Source organism: Eleutherodactylus coqui, chromosome 1 (genome assembly GCF_035609145.1).
Source record: "Eleutherodactylus coqui strain aEleCoq1 chromosome 1, aEleCoq1.hap1, whole genome shotgun sequence".
Classification (NCBI taxonomy): Eukaryota; Metazoa; Chordata; class Amphibia; order Anura; family Eleutherodactylidae; genus Eleutherodactylus; species Eleutherodactylus coqui.
The window spans coordinates 322,429,325-322,452,808 of NC_089837.1; the positions used below are offsets into that span (position 1 = coordinate 322,429,325).

The 23,484-nt window shown below is 42.6% G+C and overlaps 1 protein-coding gene across 1 annotated transcript; it reads left to right on the forward strand.

The window, feature by feature from the left end:
• The first annotated feature begins 12,455 nt into the window (after nt 1–12,455).
• Nucleotides 12,456–18,509, forward strand: LOC136612137 (gap junction alpha-4 protein-like). The gene is made up of 3 exons (XM_066592267.1): nt 12,456–12,568; nt 13,358–13,464; nt 17,380–18,509. The coding sequence occupies exon 3, from the start codon at nt 17,398–17,400 to the stop codon at nt 18,403–18,405; it is 1,008 nt and encodes a 335-aa protein (XP_066448364.1). The 5' UTR covers nt 12,456–12,568; nt 13,358–13,464; nt 17,380–17,397; the 3' UTR covers nt 18,406–18,509.
• The last annotated feature ends 4,975 nt before the right edge of the window (nt 18,510–23,484 follow it).

The following is a 23,484-nucleotide window of genomic DNA, read 5'->3' on the forward strand; positions in this document are numbered from 1 at the left end:
CATCCCCAGCGAACCTGCAGAGAGGGGTTCATTGGCTACAAAACCCAGCCACTCACATCACAACGGACGCAAGCGCCTGGGGATGGGGAGCGCATGTGGGGAACCAGTTCTTTCAGGGCCCATGGCCTCAAAGGACAAAAGAACGGTCCTCAAACTACAGGGAACTACAGGCCATATGGCAGGTCCTACAGCAGTTAGGGAACTCGCTACGGAACCAGCATATAAAGATACTGTCAGACAATATCACCGTGGTCGCACATATACGACACCAAGGGGGCACAAGGTCTCCCGCCCTGCAAAAAATCGCGCAGAAAATTTTCCACTGGGCAGAGGGCCGGATCCTCTCGATCATGGCAACCCACTTGAAGGGGACGCTAAACCAAAAAGCGGACTTCCTTAGCAGGAGGCAAATAGACCCAGGAGAATGGTCTCTCTCCCTGGAGGCATTCAGAATCCTGACCAACCGGTGGGGGACCCCACAATTGGACCTGTTCGCAACCAGGGAGAATGCCAAAGTAAGCAACTTCTCCCTCCGGCCAGGAGATCGTCCGACAGCAGTAGACGCCTTAGGCCAAGACTGGGGAGAGGGGCTGGTGTACGCCTTTCCTCCAATACCTCTGATCCCCAGAGTCTTACAACATTTCAGAACCCAGGTATGCATGCTAATCCTGGTGACCCCCTTCTGGCCCAAGAGAAGTTGGTTTGGTCTTCTAGCAACATTGAGCGTCCAGGACCCAGTCATCTTTCCTACCTGGACAGATCTTCTATCGCAGGGGCCACTGAACCACCCGGACCTAGACAAGCTTCACTTAACAGCATGGCTCTTTAGGAATCCTCACTAAGAGGGAAGGGATTCTCAGAGAGAGTAGTAGAAACGTTAATGTCCAGCAGGAAAAAGACGACACATCTCATCTACCAGAAAGTTTGGAGAAGGTTCTCCTCATGGAGACAGGGAAGGGATCCCGGGGATTCTATCCCGGACATCCCTCTAATCTTAGAGTTCTTGCAGGAGGGCCTAGAGATGGGCCTCTCTCCAAGCACCCTGAAGGTCCAGGTCGCAGCCCTTAGCGCCATATGTGACACAAAGTTCGCAGACAACAGATGGGTCAACAGATTCCTAACAGCAGCAGCTAGATTACGGCCTAGGCCCATAAATCTTTTTCCAGACTGGAACCTTAATTGGGCTCTAAGGGCCATGACAGCGGTACCATTCGAGCCGATCGAAGCATTACCCATAAAAATGCTTACGATCAAGACTATTTTCTTAGTAGCCATCACCTCGGCAAGGCGGGTTAGCGAGCTGCAGGCCTTGTCCATTCGCCACCCGTTCCTGAAAATCTCGGACACCAAATTAGTATTTAAAACGGACCCTGCTTTTATGCCAAAAGTAGTATCACACTTTCATAGGTCCCAAGACATAATAATCCCCTCATTTTTTAGTAAACCTAAAAACGAGGAAGAAAAAACCCTAAGCTGCCTGGACGTTAGGAGAGCAGTTCTCGGCTACATAGAGGCGACAAGCCACTAGAGGCGGGACGACAACTTGTTCAGTGGCCCAAATAAAGGGAACAAAGCAGCAAAAAGCTCCATAGCCAGGTGGATCCGCCTAGCCATCATAGAGTCCTATAAGGCCCTCGGGAAGGAAATCCCTTTAGCTCTTAAAGCCCATTCTACAAGGGCAGTAGCATCCTCATGGGCCGAACATAGCTCAGCTTCGGTCGAGCAGATATGCAAGGCCGCAGTCTGGAAAAAAACCCACACGTTCGTTAAACAGTATAGGGTAAAAGTGCAGCAGGACATGGCCTTCGGCCGCAAAGTCCTCTCGGCAGCAATCCCACCCTAGGAAAAAACTTTAGTTGGTACATCTCAATTGGAGGCGACTGGGGAAAAAATAGATTATACCTACCTGATAATCGGGTTTCCAGTAGTCTCCACGACAGCACCTGTACCTTCCCCCTCTAAGAATGTAGTAAAGAAATTATTTAAAAAAAAAAAAAACCCAGTTAGGGAAAAAATTTAAGTTGAGCTCCTACCCCGGCAATTCGTTAGAATCCACTGAGGAAAGTGGGGAAGGGGGGGAGCTTTTAACCTCTCAGTGTGTTCCTGTCCTATCAGGAGGAGGCAATCTCGATTGGTGCTGTTGTGGAGACTCCTGGAAACCTGATTATCAGGTAGGTATAATCCATTTTTTTGTCTGGTGTGGTCTAAAAAGTGTGTTCATGGGATGCCTGGTAGGCTGCCCTGGTCGGGCATTCCTGTTCAGTCTGTTGGTCTGCTACGGCTGTTGTCCGGCCCAGCGAGAAAGAGAGAGTTGGTGTAGAAATCAGTTGGCCTGAATGAGAACTGAAGGATTAGAAAGTGATGAGATTTTGCCGGTAGTGCCATATATATGTGGTGCATGTTGCTAAGTGGTTGAATCATTAAAAAGTCCCTCCAGCTGCTGGAGCTCAGAAGGGAGGAGGATTCTGTACTGAATTACATTGCAAAATTGAAGCTTTTGGTAAATACTGCAACATATGATTTTTTCATTTAGAACGGGAGATTAAATTTGGATCAATGGACTATGAGCTATTCCCTGCACTGACCTGAAGATGGCGATGTTAGCCTACATGATAACCCTACTAGTTGCTATAGAAATGTTACTGCTCTCAGTAAGAGAATCAATCTTGTGTAGATGATACAAGTTACATTTCTTTTTGTTAACTATTAAAAGGAATCCTATTTTCAAGAATATTTAGTTTCTCTTCGGCTGGGTTCCCACAGGACGGAAATGTCAAGGAATGTCCGCAGTAGGACTGCACAGAAGTTCCGCAAACTTTCTGCAGCGGAAAGGCTGCTTCAAAACCCGCACCGGTATACCACTGCAGGAATCTCTCCCCATAGAGAAAAATCTGCAATGGAAACGGCGAAACAATTGACATGCCATGGACTTGAATTCCGTAGAGATGAGCGAACGTACTTGGTAAGGCCGATTTCGCAATCGAGCACCGAGATTTTCGAGTACTTCACTACTCGGGTGAAAAGTACTCGGGGGCGCTGTGGGTGAGCGGGGGGTTGCAGAGGGGAGTGGGGGGGAGAGAGAGCTCCCACCTGTTCCACGCTGCTACCCCCTGCGCCACCACACCACACCCCGCCCCCCAGCGACCCCCGAATCTTTTCACCCGAGTAGTGAAGTACTCGAAAATCGCGGTGCTCGATTGCGAAATCGCCCTTACCGAGTACGTTCGCTCATCTCTAGAATTCCGCGCTGCATGTCAGTTTCCACGCGGCTTGTCTGCAGCGTGTGGGCGCTTATAACATTTGCAAATCTTATCCACTTTGCTGCTTAGTCTCAGGCTTAAAAACACATGCAGAATTTCCACACGGAAATTCCGCAGCGCTTCTGCCCTGTGCAAGCCCTGCCTTAGGATTCTATCACACTGGTGATCGCGATATCACCGTGAGAAAAGCGCAGCCAAATCGCAATTTTGCACATTAAATGTCTGAGCGTCAGCGATGCTTTTTCTTGCAAAAACGTTGCTGCCGCTTACTTTTTCTCACACTTTTTTCTTGTTATAGACAATAAGAGTTTCAAATGTTAAAAATGCATTGCACGAAAATTGCAAGCTCATGCTTTGCGGCGTGATAAAAAGGAGACTCCATAGGGAAACGTGGAAGATTAAAAAAAAAAAGCAAACTGCAGAAAAATAAGACATGCCGCGTTTTTTTTGTTTTTCTTTCACGCAGAATCGCACAAGTGACAATTGCAAATAATTCATTTCAGAATTCTGCGTTTTCACACTCGAATCGCGTAAAAATTGTACAATTTTATCCCAAGTGTGAAGGAATCCTTTCTGAGAGACGTAACATTTTGTTCTACTGGCTAGCACAGTAGCAAACTTTTTTTTATTTGATATCGAAACTCAAATGGAAGAAAAATTGTGTAAATCAATGATTAAATCGACATGATTGTGTTTTATTACCACCAATGGAACGGATTCAGAAAAGTTGACTTTGTTTTTGCTTTCCAACAAACATAGGAAAAGGTAAATTTCTAGAAAATCACAGTTACAATTCTGCCCTACTGATAACCAAAAAACACTGAAATATGTACATGGCCCGTTTCGCACGCCTGAGAAGATTGTGCATTTTGTGATGCACAAATACGAACCCCATTCCTTTGAATAGGGTCATACACATAAGTTATATTTTCCTGCATGGCACCGCAATGCTATCTAGCTGTGAGATCTCCCATTGCTTTTAATGCGGCCAGAAGGATCCCCTGCTGTGGCTGTGACAGCCGTGCCAGGGGATTCCCTTCATCACTGATGTGATGTGTGGCTGTTTTGGTATTGGTGTATCTTGACGGCATCGGAAGCTAGGGGGTTGACAGGGCTATCATGGAGGGACGCCCCGTCACACCGCTAGCTCCCGATTGGCTGCATTCGGCAATTTGGTGAAGGTCCTTTACCAGTGTCTGCATACAGTCCCCCTTGCAGCTCCCCTGCCAGCGCGCCTCTGCCTCCGTTCCCTCACAGCTACCTGGCATGACTTTTGTACCTGGCGTTGAGTAAATCACACACACACACTCTGTTCATCGCTGACCGTGTCAGAAAGGTCGGGACTTACAAGCAAACGTTGTGCAGATGGAAAAGCCAGGGGTGCATGGATAATTGTCACAAGGGGTGTCTGGACACCACAGGAAAGGCTACGGCCACACATGGCAGTACAACGACAACGGCGGCCCAGTTACAGCTGCAGGGTCTGGGGATTCCCGAGAACCACATTGTCAGACCTGACAGCTGCACAGGCCACAACGGTGGGGGACGGGAGAATTAGAGCAATGTGGTCCTGCCCCAGCCAAAAGCAAAACATGGGAAAACAGACTTATACCGACGCCTTCCGGGGACATTGGGATGAATATCCCCACTCTGTACTCCAATTTGCCAAACCACTCCACAGACAATAGTGGGCCGACAGCAAAGTTGTGGCAATCCTGGTGCTGGTACAGGACCTTCAAGGACATTGATGAATGTGGCCAATCAGGAGCTAGGGGTGTGGCGGGGCGTTCCTGCATCCAAGCCCTGTCAAACCTCTAGCTTCCTGGTGGTGACTAGATACAATAATACCACCTGTTTTCACGTGACAACACCTTGTATCCATGGGGATTTCCCATGGTGAGGAGCGCAATATCAGGACGTGAATCACAGCCCAATATTGCACTCACCCATGTGTGGCTTAATAATTGTCCTGTGAATAGTTACTCGCTGTCTTATGTTTGTGAATAAGAATATTCTGGTTTAGATGAATAGACTATATGCCAGTAGAATCCTAGAATGTTAGAGTTGGAAGGGACCTCCAGGGTCATCGGGTCCAACCCTCTGCTCAGTGCAGGATTTACTAAATCATCCCAGGCAGATATTTGTCCAGCCTTTGTTTGAACACTTCCATTGAAGGAGAGCTCACCACCTCCCATGGTAACCTGTTCCACTCATTGATCACCCTCACTGTCAGAAAGTTTTTTTCTAATATCTAATCTGTGTCTCCTCCCTTTTCAGTTTTATCCCATTGTTTCTAGTCTTTCCTTGTACAAATGAGCATAGGGCTGTGACAGCCCTTCAGATATTTGTAGACCGCTATTAAGTCTCTTCTCACCCTTATCTTCTGCTAAACATTCCCAGATCCTTTAACCGTTCCTCATAGGACATGATTTGCAGACCGCTCACCATCTTTGTAACTCTTCTCTGAACTTGCTCCAGTTTGTCTATGTCTTTTTTAAAGTGGGGTACCCAGAACTGGACACAGTATTCCAGATGAGGTATGACTAATGCCCAATGTCCACGGGTGGATTTGATTTGCGGACTCCGCAGTGGAAGAACTGCACTTCAAGCCGCCTATAAAAAATCATGGGCGTCCACACTTCAATTTACACATGTGGATTTGTTTTCCGGATTCCGCATGCGGAAAAGAAAAATAGCAGTATGCTCCATTTTAGTGAGGTTCTCACACAGACAACTTCCATTGAAGTCAATGGAAGCCGTCCAATCTGTGGCCCATTCGTAGTTGACACTGTGGACAGGTCGCACATTCCACAGGAAATCAGGAGTTTAAAAAAAAGCATACTACGCAAGTGCGCCGGCCAGCACTTCCGCACACATCCGCAGTACAGAAAAAAGATAACCCAGACAAGTGGGCATGGTCCGATTCCATTGCTGGGTCCTGCATGTGGAATCCGACCCGCCTGTGGACATGAGGCCTAACGAAGAGTAGAGTGGGATAATTGCCTCACGTGATCTAGACTCTATGCTTCTCTTAATGCATCCCGAAATTGTGTTTTGTCTTTTTTGCAGCTGCATTGCACTGTTGACTCATGTTCAGTCTGTGATCTATTAGTATACCCAAGTCATTTTCACATGTGCTGCTGCTTAGCTCAGTTCCTCCCATTCTGTATGTGCTTCGTTAATTTTTCTTGCCCAAATGTGGGACTTTGCATTTCTCCTTGTTAAATACCATTCTGTTAGGCCATTCTCAGACAGGCGCTTGGTAAAACGCTGCAATTTTATTTTCATTTTCGGCCGACAGCTTGTATTTGTGCACCTCATCATTGTGATGGGTGATGAGGTGTGCTAAACACAAAAAAATAGAGCAGATGGCGTTTGAAAACCGTGGTGCTGGAAAGCGCTGCCCAGCACCGCAATTAAACGCATGTCTGCGTTGGCCTCACTGAAATCAATGGGAGCCTTCAATAGCCTGACGAAGGGGGCGATATCACCGAAAGCTTGCTTGCTGTAACATCATGCGATTTATTAGCCATTAAAAGGTATCATATCTACGAGATTACTTGTTTACTCTCGCTGGGAACAATTACACATCGCTCTGCTGGCTAACACAGTACCAAGCTTTTTTTCGTAGTACAATGATGTCAATGCCAAATTTATATGTTTTATTTCCAATTTTTATTTTTTGCAATTTTTTTCATGCCTTTTTTTTTTTTTTTTTTTTTTAAGTATTTCTTTGTTTATCACTGCATTCAAAGACCCCCTAGCATTTTTCTGTATTTGTCAATTGTCCTGTATAAGGGTTCAGTCACACGGGCACTTTTTGCTGTGCCTGTTTTTTGTGTTTGCGATTTGCATCTATATAGAACCAATGCTTTTCAATGGTATTGGTCACAAGTCTGATTTATTTATTTATTTTTACATGCACATAAAATTCCCACCTCCAAAACATAGGACATATGTGTGTCAATGGACGTGAAAAAACACCCATCCGACTGAGCCCTAAGAGGTTTTTTTTTTTTTTTTTTTTCCTGGATAAGTTGTAACTTTTAGTGGTACCATATATTGATCTATGCGACTTTATTGATCACATTTTATTCCATTTTTTGTAAAGCGAGATAGGCAAAATGAGCTAATTTTGCCATTTTTTTTTTGTGCTTTATTCGTGACATGTACTGTGCAGTTTAAATAAATTGCGTATTGGCTGCTGATATATCCGCGACCTTAGAGAACAATGGTCTCTATTCTGCATATATCCGCGGTAAAATAGAACATGCCACATTCTATTTTCCGCAAGCAGATTACACTATTTCAACACATTAATTTAAGTGGAACTGTGTAATTCAATGTATTTGATTGAATTGAGTATTACAGCTGATGAAATGCTCAAGGAATCCGCAATTCAAATCATGTGAGATCGGCCTAATTGGATGTGTGATTTTAATAAACTTTTCAATATATTTAATAGAACTGTTTCCTTTTTGGCTAAAATGTTTTTTAACAGCTAAGGCCAACTGCTGCAGGTCATCGCTTCTATGTTTAATCCATACACTACTTCCTAACAAGTGGTGTACGGAATGCAGAGTCTCTATACAAGTTAGCTAGTTTATTAACTGTTCCACACTGAGGCTGCCTCCGGACATGGAGCAGCAGATAAGACTGCCCCCCCTTCCCCGTGCACAGACTCTGCTGTCCATAGACCACTTGCTAGGAAGTAGTGTAAAGTAAACCTAGAAACAGCTGGCGAAAGTTCAAAAAATCATTTTAAACAAAAAGCAAGCAAAATCCTTTTAATTAAAGTTAATTAAAATTATTGGAAAAAAAAGTATAGGTACACTTTAACTTTGGCCAGATGGCCTACAAACTGGGGAGGTGGGGGTATTCACACTTGGGGACCTCGCTCTTCTCAAACTTTCATTATACCAGACATCACTCAATTGTATTGCTGCACTATGCTCAGACAGATCTAGCACTTTGCCTCACTCACCAACAACGCAGGAACAGTATCCTATTCACATAAGTCCCAGTGACGTCACATGTACTCAGCTGAATCTGAATGATTATTGTTCAGTACAAATGTAGGCCTCAATGGAACAATGAATGAGAATTCACTGGCTTCTTGTTCGTCATTCAGTTTTTGCATGCAGAAAACGAAATGACTGATCAGCCAGTGTAAACAAGCAGTTGGTCACTTATGAGCGACTGCCTGTTTATTGTGAATGGAGACAGGACGATCTCATGCTCCGCCTCAATTCACTGAGCGATGATCTTCCTGTGTTAAAGTACAGGAACGATTATTGCTGGGATAACCTGTCGGGCATCTGCCCCCGTCAGGTTGTCTCATGTAAAACGGCTTTTACGTGACTTCCCTGTCCCTCCCCCTGTAGTCAGCCATGCTTCCTTTGTTCTCCAGCCTGTATGATTGGTCCTTCCCAAAAACATGGATACTTTACTTCTTCCCCACACTTTGATCAGTGCCTGTGTACACTCTTCAGCATCTCCCCACTGATCTCTCTAATGTACTGGCCCACCAATATTTTGAGTTCAATAATTGGGGTGTTGTTATTCATAATCCTGCTTATAATCTATGCCTGACATCTTGTGGCCAACCAACCTATTGCATCCTTCTTGTATTCAAAATGTTGTTTTAAATCTGACATGTGGACACTGGGAATCCACACGTGGTCTTTTTAAGAACATGCATGTATTGTACTTGCATGGGAGATGTAACAGAAGAGTGTGGCAGAAGAGTGATGTACCAAGCCCTCTGTCCACTAAACTTCATTACAGCTTGGTTGCTAGGTTGTGAACCTAGTATGAGTGGTGCGCTTGTTTTCACCATGGAATTCAAATGTAACCAGGTTTTAGCAGAAGCAAATTCATTGATAAACCCTCCTTGTTATTATACGCACACCTTCCAAAGACTGTTTCAAGTTTGCTGTTGAGATCCAGTTTGAGAGTATCCAAAATATGGAAGGTATTGAGGAATTGTTCCCACCAAAGACCTCTTCTAGTAAAAGCCAATACTGTGTTCAGACTTGCTTTGTTAAGCATGATGAGTTAATCAAGTCAAGCTGCTTATACAGCCGGAGGTCTGAAAGCCCCCTATCCCAGATGTCGCATGGGACCCCTAATCCATCTTAGGGTCCCCCTATTTCACCAACACTGAGAGAAGTGAAGGGTGAACTGACAAGCGGGGGCTGGCTGAAAACGTTTAGAGTGGCAGACCACCCTAAAGCTGAAAGACACATGGTGTGGCTGCCTGCATGCAGCCAAACCATGGTCACATATATTACTGGCAAAGTAGTGCAGCCATTGTCTGACGCAGTCATGAGTGGTCTGGCTATGTGAGGCCAGCTGCATTGTGTGTTTCTGCTCTTAACCTGTTTATCTATTTAACATAAATGCAGCACTGGAACTAATCTCAATCTATGCATACAGCACCAGACCCAAGTACATACCATAAATGCAGCATCAAAACTCAGTTCATAACATAAATACGGCACCAGGGCCAAGCTTTTAAGATAAACATATCTCATTACATAACTATATCCCCAGAACCAACATAAATATGGCACCTGAACCAGCAAAAATATGGCACCAGAACCAAAAACGATATTCTTTCTCTATCTGGCCAGTTTCAGACCAGAATATTACAGGTGCATTTTTGTACTCCTAAAGTATACCACTGGCCTGGGGTAGAACAGTGGAAGGAGTTAGTATAGGTTATAAGGACAAATTTAAAGTAAAAAATAACCAAAAACCTTGAAACTGCATGGTGACTAAGGCTAGAAGTCTGACCAATAAAATTTACAAAGTGGTAATAATAATGTCTGATAATATGACATAGTGGGAATAACTGAGACATCGTAGGATGAAAGCTGTGACTAGGCAGTGAACTTACAGGGTCACAATTCATTCAGAAGAAATGTAAAATTCAGAAAGTAGCACCATTCTTGAAATGCTGCTGGTCACTGCAGACTCCTTAATGCAGATGTATAGCTTCACGTTGCCTCCTTTTCCTTCACTCACAAGTGTCATCTTTGTTATCATCTCCCCATTGCACATGCACCAGGGCCTTCTTCTTGACTTATAGTGTCTCCTTTGCTATGGCAACCCCAATTTGCTTTAAGATGTATATCTTGTGTCTTTCTTTTTCTTTTTTGTAGCCCACTTTTATAATGTATCCACAATATTTAGTCCACAGCAACTATTTGTTTGTTTCTCTGTCCCTCTTATTGTAAACAAATATATTGGTTTTGCCATGAATTATATAAGGTTAATCTTCTAAACCAGATGTCACAGAAAAATGGTTTTATGGTGTGTTTGAAATACCTAAAAACCTTATTGACTTTGATTTTGATGAATGTTTTTATTGTTTTGTTATTTCTAATTGTCATTTACATTTAGGAAGCACCTCTAAGAGGCAGGGCCACTACCCTTTGGCCGCATGCAGACGAGCGGGTCGGATCCGGCAGCGAGAATTCTCGCCGCGGGACCCGACCCGAGAGCCTGCAGGGACGAGCGCGTACTCACCCGCGCCTGGCGGCCCCGGCTCTTTGATGTGCCGGCTGCTGCGCAGCCGGCGCATGCGCAGACCGGAGCCGGCGGCCGGGTGAGTGCGAGCCCCGCACAAAAATAGGACATGCCACGGTTTGTTTGCCGCGCGAGATTTCGCGCGGCCAAACCGCGGCCATCTGCATAGGAGTGCGTATTGTAATGCACTCCTATGCAAACTTTCAGTGGCGGAAATCCCGCGGGAAATACCGCCACGGGATTTCCGCCCGTGTGCAGGCGGCCTTTCCTTGTCTTTTTTTCTTATTTATTGCACCTAATGACTGTTGAAGGCTGTGCATGCTCCTCTGACAAATTTGTTATGCAAATGGAAGATGCTATAATGCCTCAGCAGCGCCTACTAATGGAAGGTAGCTTTCATACACGTCAATGTCCAACTTTTTAACAAGCATTGCAACAATGACTGGGAATATAAACCAAACCCAGAGTCTTCTCCAGCAGGAAAAGATAACCGTGTACAGACAAACTGTTTTGGGGTTTTTTCCCCTTGTCAATATACGATAGGTTTCTGATGGTGTAAGAGATCTATAATGTTGGTTGGGAGCAGTAATGTTTCTCCTTGTGGAGAGGACCTAATAGGTGTGAGGAGACTTAAAAGGCTCCACTGGGAAATCTGGCATTCAGCTGTGAGATATTACAATGCTCCAGCAGTGCTCCCTATTAAAAGATAATTCTTAGTCATGGGCATCTTACCCAGCTATCCAGAAACCTACTGTATACTGGTGAGAAACTGTACCCCTCCAGACCCATAGTATAAAGACTAATACACATTTACAAGCTATATGCACTCACCCTATCTGGCAGCACAGAGAGTAAGAGAATGCCACCATACAATACCACATGCTACATTTTTTTTCACATATGAACATGAAGGGATGTATGTACCCATAGCAAGCTCTATATGACAGATCTATACAGCACAGACAATAAATGTCATTCATTAAAGAACACAAGCATAGTATTTTCATGCCTCACCTAATGTGAGAAAATGGGGCAGATTTGCTAATTATTTCTAACATTTAGTGTAAACTTAGAACAGGCAGTCTAAGGATGTGCTAAAATGTTTACACTGGCTAATTCTGTATACTAAATTTTGTGCGTCTTTATAGACTTTTGTCTAATTTTAACTGCGGGTTGGCTTACTTTGCACTAAAGCTTTGCCATATTTTTACACCATGCCTCTTTCCACTAAGCCTCACCCGCTCATTATGCAAGGCACAAAGTGCCTAAAACACTTTATAAATGTGGTGTAAGCCATGTACAACAGCTATTTTGGCACAAATTGAGCCTGAATTTGAGGCATTTAGCTTAGCAAATCTCCCCCTTTGTTTATCTTTCTGTGTCCAAGGCAGGGAAATTAATTTGTATATCCGACATTGGACAAAATATCAAGTTGCACACGTAATGTATAGATAGTCAATGTAGTAGAGATATGTCCTTTTATATATTTATACATTCATAGGTTTTATGATTAAATGTTATATTTTTATATATTTTACATAATCCTGTATATTTACTTTACATCTAAAACGTTATCTTAGTTTGTACAGAGTTTACAAACAATGAGTTAAAGTGAGTTAAATCATGTCCTGCCCTTTTCTCCCTGCTCCTCCTCTCAGCATCCTGTGCTCCAAAATCTTCTGCCATCCTGCGTAACATTCGGAATGATCTAAATGGAAATCCTTCGCAGTTTATAACCTGGCTTTTTTTAAAAGTGGTCGGACACCTTGCATAAGGTAAGTCCTATTCACTGCCTACTAACCAGCTGATAGTTTTCTTGTTGTTCTTACTAAGCAGCACTTCAAAAAGGACATAATCCAGGAAGTCTGCACTTTTTTATTGTACTTGTCTAATACACGTATGAACAAATTAGAAATAGAACTAGAAAAAAATGAACAGTTTGCTCTGTTCAAAGAAGGAAAACTTTAGGGGTTTCTCTTAATTTTTACATTGATGTATAGGTATCACAATCAGTGTATGTAGTCGTGTATAGTTAAATAAATCAAAAACTATAAGCCAAAAGCCTTTACTCAGATATGCTCCAGTAAATCATTAGTATCAACATAGAAAATTAGATATTTAAGGGAATTCTCATGTTATATACATGTACTGGAGAATACTGTCAAACAACAGAATCTATTCAGTACATTGTATCAGTATCCACAGTATGTACTTCTGAAACCATTAACTAATTGAAGTTAGATACTAGAAATTGAATGTGATAGACTGGAGCTTATATTAAATTTGACAGCTTATTAAGATGATATTTAGTGGGGAAATGTCTTCCATATTGTTAAATGAGTAACTTTTTGCTTATTACTTGAAGGAATGACATACATAATGACGTACAAAGTTAAGTAGCGTGATGATAATTAGAATAGGTCAGTATCATGAAGACATGCTTGGTGATCTAATCTGTGGTACAAAGTATCAAACAATTTAGATCATTTCTGTGCAAAAGATTTGTTCAGCTAATGTGAGGTTAAGCTGCTTGAAGACTTGGCTGTCCCCTTGCATTGTTTCAGGGCACCTCTGGATAACGTCTTCTCCGTTAAGACAACAAGACTACTGTCAAACATACAGCCTGATATAGACATGTCGGACACCTAGCCACCAGCTTTCTATACTCATGGTAAGAGAGGACGTTCAATGCACAAAAGTGAAATGATGGACTTTACATAATAAAAAAGGTTACATAAAAATATATTTTGTATACCTAGTTATTTAAAGGAATTTGTATGTACTTGAAAAATGGTGGCTGGGATTTAATAGATATGGTACTCAGCCCTCACACCATATGTTTAATGCATTTCTACCCATAAAATAAATAACTCCATTGATAAATTTGCACCAATGATATTTATTAATGTTGTATTTGGTATAAATAATTATAGTCACCAAGGACCTGTTCACTTCTGCATTATGGTTTCTGCAGTGCTGCGTTCATCGCATGAAGAATCCCATTGACTTACAATGGGATTTCTTGGATTCCACCAAGGTGTATGTTATTGCAATGGGAAAAATAGCTCTGCATACAGCACTATTCCTGACTAAATCTGATGGAATATTCGACATGGACTCAGAACTGATCCTCTTATGCAGATGGGAAATCAGGCTAAAAGAAATATATATTCATAGGGGAAAGCTTTAGCCTTTTAAAGACTAGTTCCTCCGAATGCAATAAAATGAACAATGTTTAATTTAAGTAAATATGATTGAGTCCTTGTTGATGTTTAGACAAGGTATGTTGCTTTCACTTGAGTTATCATACTAAAATTGCATTTTTTTCTGCAAAACTATCAATATTATCTGCTAGCATATGTATTTTCTCATTGTTGGAATGTATGCCGCAAATATGCAAGTATGACTTATGATTTGTACATGTCGCAATACTGTCTTGTCATTCTATGCAATATGCATATGACGTATGTTGTAGATGTCCTTATATTATCATTATATTTCATGTACAGTACACTGTATCATTTGGCTTAGTGCTTGTTCTGATAGCATGTAACAAAACTTGCAGAACACGATAAAAAGTGTGAGTTGTCTTTCCTTTCTGTGATCACAAAGTTCCTCATTCAGGAAGGATATGATGTATTTATCCAGGTTTCAGAGCTGACTCGTTAAAAACAAAAGCTCCATAAATAATAGAGAGGAATTGACACTTAGCAGTACCAAACGTGCCTCTTTTATGCTTTTCCCACAACATTTTTTCCCAGCAGGGTTTATTAAGAGGAAATTCTACTACATGCAACTATTTAGCAGACTGTGACTATATCACATGTAACCATGAGAAAAAATATATGGTTCACTGAGACTAAAACTAAAGGAAACTAGTCGCTGGGTTCATGCTGCCCAAACCATGGGCAGCATGAACCTGGGACAGATTTGCACCATGCCCCCATGTAAGATCTCCTTCCCAAGGGTGGATATTTGCTGCGGATTCCACGGCAGGCGTCCACATTGGCAAATAGCGCCCATAGCATGGTATGGGAAATCGATTCACATTTGTGTGTGGATTCTGTGCGGACAGCTTCCATTAAAGCTAAGGGAAGCCATCTGATCTGCAGCCCGTCCGCAATGGACATTGCTAACAGGTCACGAATTCTGCGTCTCCACCTAGTGACGGCACGGGGAAATAAAAAAAGTCTGCACTGCGCATGTGCAACGGCGAGTTGACGGTTCCAACTGCTGTACAGAAAAGAAGCCGACAGAGCAGGTAAGCGGGTATGCCGCTGCTGCCATAGCCGGATTCCACTGCAGGATTCCGCATGTGGAATCTGGCACTGCAGTCTGAAGGAGGCCTATATTCTGAAATGCCAGTGTTTCAGAATAACACTTGCATGGGGGCACCAAGCAGTTTTGTTCGGGGTTAATGCTGCTTTGTTCTTTATGCAGCGTGAACCGGATGACAGGTTCCCTTTAAATGAAAACACTAACTTATTCTCTGTTGCCTTCAGTGTGAGGTATATGTCCAGAGTATTTCCCAATAAATACCTCAAAAGTAAGGTTGTAATGTATGTACTTCATAGACATACAGCGGCATACATCCTAAATAGTCTCCCATTAAAGAAAAAAAACGAATGTATGCATCTGCAGCAGATTATACTTTCCCATAGATTGAAAAAAATGGTAAACCATAACAGCCCGACCTATGTGGCTATTCACATGAATGTTCATTACCACAGAATAGCAAATGCAATCTGCAGAGTGTATATCAGACAGCATACGATCGAGTGTCCATCTGCTGCCCAATGTAAGTTGTGCCAAGTTTTTCTGACACAACTCGTATATAGTCATCTGAGTACAACCTGCCAGAAGAAGCCAAAAACGGTCAATGGAGCAGGAGCGCTCTGAAGTGAAAGTACAGATACCCTTTAATAAATTCATCTATATCTACTGAAAATGTGTAGATTTTCTTCTGACTGTATTGTTCTTGCATACAAATTAAAAGGGTTGTTCCAAGATTGACTTTTATCACCCATCCACAGAATAAGTGATAAAAGTCTGATCATTAGGGCTCTCACTGATCCCAAGAACAAGGGTTCCATGTTACCCTCTTCTCCTAACTGTAGGCTTACTGCCTCCCCTTTCAGAAGGAGGAGATTGAATGCAGCAGCAGTCATCCATGTGTGGTATCGCTCCATTCGCACTTGTACTCGCTATTTCCATTAGCCTCACTGAAATGAATTGAATGGCACCACTACTCAATTCAATTTCAACCCTATTGCAGGGGTACAGTGACAAGAACAGTTTGACATGGGAACCTAATTTCTGGGGATTGTGAGGGGGGGGGGGGTCTCAGCCCCCACCCCCACCAATCAGACATTTATCACCTTTGATGTGTAAACTGTATCTAGCATCCAAATTGCAGTATCAATTCAATTAACATGAGTACTGAAAGCATTGAGCAGCACTACAAAGTAGTCCATCTGTCCTAATTTTATAATGGGTGGACTACTTTGGAGTGCCACTCAACACATTCACTGCCAGCTTTTAGTGTTCACATCAGGGGAATGACAGAGAAGGTTAGAATAAAACTTAAAACCCCAGGCCCCATGGGTCACCTACTTTCAGCAAATAAGCTTAGCTTGTAGAGCTAGAAGTAGGTGACGGATTCTCTTTAAAAAGAAGGCACAGGTGATCTAAAGATACTGTGACAAACAGTGACGTTATCACCATAAAGGCAAACCATGCTATTGCTATTGCCCATGGTGAAAAGAAAAACAAATCAGTTGGCCGTACTCATTTCAATAGCTTGAATGGTTGTTTGCTGAGTGCATGTTTAGGCCCTTACTGCCTTAGGATCTCATTGTAACAAACAATAAAATAATAGAAGAAATCGAACCATAGACTAAAAGTTGAACTTTTATTGAACACTCATGTATATCGGTTCCATAAATATGTAAAATGTCTTAGCAACATTTCGGACTGATTGCCCTTTATCAGGCATAGGAGTAGAAAGGACAACTGATCAATGAAATCCCAGTGGGACCCAAAGGGACCAGTGGGTGAGTGTCCAAAATCCACAAGAAAATCCACTGCAGAACTACTGTCACTCAGATATGTCAGGGCCCCGTGCAAGGCTGACGAAGGAGGATCAATCCAAAATGTTGCTAAGGTGTTTTACATATTTATGAAACCCACATATATCAAAGTTCATGGCGGGAAGAGGGTCTGGTTCTGCACTCATGTTTCCTGATCTAGGGCTGTAGCATTTTCCGCTAAGGTGCAGAGAGATTTTTACAACCACCATTGAGTTCCATGGTGACTGTATAAATTCCTATGCATTGAGCCCCGCCTAGTGATGCCTGCAGACAGCCAGTGTTACATGAAGGAAAGCAAAGGATTAAGAGCAGCACTGAGTCGTTTATCTCTACATTCATGCCAGTTGTTTGGTGTAAATGCATTGAAAAATATGAAATTTTTTCTCTAGGTTCTTATATAGCATTCCCTTATATAATGCTTAAACACTGATAATGAAGTCTGCCCAGATGTAAGCATTGTTGGTGCTTCAGTTTTTCTGTTTTTTTTTCCATTTCAGATACTATAACCAAGTGAAATGGGTGACTGGAGTTTTCTCGAAAAGTTGCTTGACCAAGTGCAAGAGCATTCTACAGCAATTGGAAAAGTCTGGCTCATGGTCTTATTTGTGTTCCGTCTCCTGATTCTGAGCTTAGCGGGAGAGTCGGTTTGGGGGGACGAGCAATCGGACTTCATCTGCAACACCAAACAACCTGGATGTCCAAATGTTTGTTATGATAAAGCATTTCCTATTTCCCATATTCGCTACTGGGTGCTGCAATTCCTATTTGTCAGCTCCCCTACCCTATTTTATCTGGGCCATGTACTTTACATATCAAGGAAAGAAGCAAAGTTACGGAATAAAGAAAGTGATTATACAATTATGGACGATAAAGTCCATCAAGCAAACCATGATGCAAAGAAGCCTAGGAAATTCTTAATTCAGGAGGATGGCAAAGTGAGGATTAGGGGAGCTTTGATGTGCACTTATATAACTAGTATTGTTTTTAAGAGTGTGCTTGAGGCTGGATTTCTACTTGGTCAGTGGTATCTCTATGGCTTTGTGATGACACCAAAATATGTGTGTGAAAGACCTCCATGTCCTCACAGAGTGGACTGCTTTGTGTCTCGACCCATGGAGAAAACCATATTCATCCTTTTCATGCTTGTTGTCTCGCTCATCTCTTTATTCCTTAACTTACTAGAACTGACTATCCTTATCATTCAGAGCATTTGCCGGAAAGTAAAGCGCTGTGCGTCTGTCAAGTATACAGGTGATACCCACGATATATTCCATGAAAAAGCCTACAGCTCGCCTACTGAACTAGCGCTGAACAAGTCTTGTCTGTGCTTTCCTATGGACAAGGATAAATGCCCTGCTTACAAAATATCCTATGAGGAGAACTGGGCGAACTACAATACAGAGAAGGAGTTGGGACTAAATGTGGGCTTGCACTCCAACCTGGAACGTAATGTTTACTGTCATGACTCTACACACGCTCCCAACCAATTAAATAGTTCTGTGTTGAAAAAGCAATACGTTTAAAACGTGCAATATGTGTCCCATCCTGACTCTTCAAAAACTGCAAAGTGTTGAAAATCTGGATATTTTTCTTGCTGCTTCCTACTTTTGATATGTTTTTTAAATTATTCCTGCAAGTGAAAAAAAATAAAAACTTCAGATTGGATATGTGTTTCCAGGAACTTCTTACCAGCTTAGGTATGTACAGAGTGTATGAAATATGCAATACTGTATAAAAGTTTTAGGCAGGTGTGAAAAAGTGCTTCAAAGTAAGAATGCTTTCAAAAATAGAAGTGTTAATAATAGTTTTTTGGTTAAGTAAAAAATGCAAAGTGAATGAACAAAAGAGAAATGTAAATCACATCAATATTTGATGCGACCAGTCTTTGTCTTCAAAACAGCATCAGTTCTTCTAGGTACACTTGCACACAGTTTTTGAAGGAACTTGGCAGGCAATTTTTTCAAACAACTTGGAGAACTAACCATAGATCTGTGGTTGTAGGCTTGCTCAAATCCTTCTGTATTTTTATGTACTCCCAGACAGACCTGATCATGATGAGATCAGAGTTCTGTGGGGGCAATATCATTACTTCCAGGACCCCCTGTTCTTCTTTAGGCCACCTGTACACGGGCAGATTTTTGCTGCGGAATCCACGGTGGGTGTCCGCACTGCGGATCCGCAACAATACCGTCCATAGCATGCTATGGGAAATTGATTCTTTCTGCACACGGTGGAAATCAATTGTGATTTACGTTTGCGGAGAAAAAATTGCAGCATGCACCATTTTTGCATGGACTCCGCGTGGTTGGCTCCCATTGAAGTCGATGGAACCCATCAGACCAGAGGACAGGTCGCAGATTCCGCATCATTGCCTAGTGACGTCACTGGAAAAGTAAATAATAAATAATCTGTACCGCGCATATCCGACAGCGGCTCGCCACGACCATCTGCAGTACAGAGAAAAAAGAGAAAATACAGGAACACGGGGTCACCAGCTGCTGCCAAAGCCAGAATCTGCTGTGGGAACCACACCTGCCTAAAACTTTTACACAGTACCGTATTTTCATAACAACACAGGGCAGTAATGCTGAATTAATTCTAATAAAGCACAGATCTTTAGGCCACTCTCACACCCACCGCTATTTTGCCGCGATTAGCGCAGTGTCCCGAGCACTGTGCTGACCAAGGTACAACGCTGTCATTGATTTTAATAAGGGGTTCTTAGACCTGCGCTCGAATGTGGCGTTTCCAATTACGCAATTTTTGAGGGCTGTCTGTTCTATTTTTGTTTGTTTTTGAGTTTTTTAACATACCTCATCACCTGTCACAATGATGGGGTGCATTAAAAAGCGCTGTCAAACACTGTACAGTGATTTCAAAAACGCAGCTCAAAATCACGGTAAAAATGACGTGATTTCAAGCTGTGTTTTCTGCATGCATATGTGAGAACAGCCTTACATCATGTATTTATAATGCATGGTATTGTAGTTTATTATGTTTAAAGCTGTTTTTCAGGTGTTCCTTTCTTATTCACAAATATCTCACATATATTTGTTTTCTGTCACTTTTCATGCCTCATAAAGAAGCCTATGCAAAACTGCCAGAAAAACAGCCAAACCTACAACCTGCTCCAAGTGCAAAAAATGTCAGCACTCTAAAAAATGCATAACAGGTGAAAAAAAGCCATAAAAATGCATTGTTTATAGTGTGTTCAATATTTCCCTCTGGATGCTGCATTTTGACAAAAAAAAACACCTCAGCAAAAAACACAAGTAAGGCCGGGTTCACACGAACGGATCTGATTCCAATGTGGGAGATCTGCAGTAGATTCTGTCTGTGAGCCCGGGCGGTCACCCTGTGTACCTTATTTCTCTGTGTTGCAGAGGACCGTGGCGGTTCGCCGTCGATCATGCACAGTACAGTTTTTTTTTTTTCAGTGTATGTATTTTCTGCACCATTGCTAAGTGATGATGTGGGTACCCACAGCCCATGCGCCTCCATTGATTTTCTCGGCTGTGTGAAGCCGCCCTTAGGCCCCATGTCCAAGGGCGGATCACATTGCGCTTGCAGGAGCCCAGAGTGGAATCTGACCATGCCTGTGGCCGAGGGCACTGTGGAACATACACTTACCCATCAGAGTCTTCTGCGGGTGTATTCCTATGGGTGCGCGGCTTGATTTGTGGATCTTCCACGCGGATGCTGCAAATCAGATCTTCCCGTGGACATTGGGCCTAAGGCTGCCTGCAGACAGCCGGGTCAGATCCCGCTGCAAGAATTCTCGCAGCAGGATGCGGACCTGTGCTCCTGCAGAAACCTGCAGCTCACCGGCTCCCGGCGTCTCCTCTTCTCTGTGATGTTCTGGCTGCCGCCCAGCCGGCGCGTGCGCAGAACAGAGCCGGCAGGTATCTACTGACGTTCCTGTGCAGGCCTCTGCGCGACCCGCACAGAAATAGAACATGTTGCGATTTGTTTTCTGCGTGTGTTTTCACGCAGACAAATCGCAGTTGTGTGCATAGGATTGCATGCATGCATGCAATCCTATGGCAGCGGGCACGGGCGGAAATCCTGCGGGAAATCCCGCCGTGGAATTTCTGCTCGTGTGCAGGGAGCCTATAGTTTATATCCAGTGATTCACTTTTAAACTTGTTATGATTTACATTTCAAAAAATAAATACTTGTTTATAATCAACAACAAGGCCGACTTCTCACGGATGAGAAAATCGTGCAAGATTTGTGTGTTGCGAGCTGCACAAATATGAGCCCTATTCTTTTGAATGGGGTCATACACATGAGTGATGTTTTACTGTATGACACTGCGATGCGATTCTATGTTGGAAATAAATCACAGAATGTTCTATCTAGGTGCGCGATCTTGCATTGCAGCCCCATTGTTCTCAATGGGGATGGCGACAGCAGCCCCATTGAAAGTAGTGGGAGATACTCCACGATCCTCTGCCGTGGCTGTGACAGCTAGAGGATCTCTGCATCCCTGAAGTGATGCGAGGCTGTTCTCCTATGAATGGCAAGCGCGATATGGGGGCGGGAATCGCATCCCTATATTGCCTTCGCCTGTGTGAAATTAGCCTTACTATCTGATATGTAACCTGTATCCCCAACTATGACTCTATACTCTTCTTCACTTATTAGGAACTCGATTTTTCATTTAAATTAATAGAATAGACTGATTGACAGAAACTGAGCTACTGGTAGATAATATAATGGAAGTTGAGCAATTTCAAATCTACCACGCTGCCTTTCCTCTCCTATGAGGCTGCTTGCTGCATAAGGCCGTTTTCACACGGGCAAGAAAATCGCAGCATGCTCTATCTTTTTACAGTGTGGAATTTAATTTATTTTTATCGCCCATGTTTCTTTATGGAGCCTCTTTTCTATTGCATCGCAATGCACAAAACTTGCAATTTTCTATCGATGTGATGTGTTTTTAACATTAGAAAGTCCCATTGACTTTCACAATAAAAAATCGCAGCATGTCCTATATTTGGACATCCACTCGAAACGCCTCACCCATTGTTTTCAATGGGGCCGGAAAAACATCACATGGCGTGCAAGGTGCACGCGAGTATGATGCGATGTCTCACACTGAAATCAATGGGAAACACTTGCCAATCTTCCGGCACGGCTGAGAGCCACGCCCAGAGGATCGCTCGTGTTTTTTACACGGTCCGATATCACTCTCTCTGTGAAATTAGTTATAGGTATACTAGAGCTGAACCGCTGAATCCACTGTGTTATTAAACTTGTCCTCCCCAATATAGATAGATAGATAGATTATATATATATATATATATATATATATATATATACTGTATATTTATGGATGGGTCAGAATCTGAATATCCACTTTAAGAAAATCCTGCATACACCCCTGACTCTTATATGGATGTGAGCACATTCTTCTAAGTATGAGCTGTACAGGAACGCATAAAAACGTGGTTTGCAAGGTTGCACATAGAATTTTGCTCTGTTATAGACAAATGGAGTCAATATTTTTGCAAACCAAAGGTTTTTACAGATATCTATTAAAATCACTCTGGTTCTAATGCAAAGTGACATTGCATCCCCACTTAATGATACATTGAACGAGTGGTTAGAGAGATAGGAGGTAAAACTAGGGGAGAGCACTAGCCTGAAGGCCAGTGGAGGGAAGTATACTGAGGAGTAGTTGAAGATCTACAGTGTCAAATGCCTCATAAAGATCTATTATGAGTAGTCGACATTTGATTTAGCCAACTTTTTTCTGTAGTAGAGTACAGAAACCCTAAGTTAGTTTCCTGACAATTTTTGTTCATAGTTTAGGACAGGGTTCCCCAACTCCAGTCCTCAGGGACCTCCAACAGATCATGTTTTCAGGATTTCCTCAGTGTTGCACAGGTGATGTAATTATTGTTGGTGCCTCAGACATTGCTACAGGTGTTCTTACTATAGGAGATCCTGAAAGCATGACCTGTTGGTGGTCCCTGAGGACTGGAGTTGGGGACCCCTGGTTTAGGAAACATGAAATGACTTCACATTATACCACAGGTGTTAAATATAGTTATAGCATCTACTAACTTTTTACCATGTATTTCGGTCTCAAACACCCCCATATCTGTTTGGTAATTACCATCTATAGAAACTATTCATTTGTTTGAATTCTCTTTTACTATGTCTTTGAAATGTCATTCCAAACATGTAAGAAAAAATTTGTTAAAGCTCATTTAAAATAGAAACAATTCATATTCAGTGACTAATATCTACCTGTGCATCTCTCTAAATCCGCTCTCATGCAGACGTTAGAAAAACGCTGAACTCGAAAACGTGGAATTTTACCCCGATTTCAAGCGACGTTTTCGAATGTATTCTTCAGCATTCAACGGTGTTTTTTAATGTACTCCGTCATTTGGTGATGAGCGATAAAAAACGTACAAAAATACAACAGTGTTTGAAAATCATGGCGTTAGAAATGCCACGTTAGAACGCTAGTTTCCGAAGTCCTATTAAAATCAATGAAAGCGGTGTACAGCATTTAGTGTGGCGTTTGAAATGCAGTAAAAAGTGATGAGTGTGCGAGTGGCCTAAGGGTGGTTTCACAGCTGTGTTTG

What these genes read in the sequence shown, in the direction of transcription:
- LOC136612137 (XM_066592267.1), top strand. Translation starts at nt 17,398, where the DNA reads ATGGGTGACTGGAGTTTTCTCGAAAAGTTGCTTGACCAAGTGCAAGAG.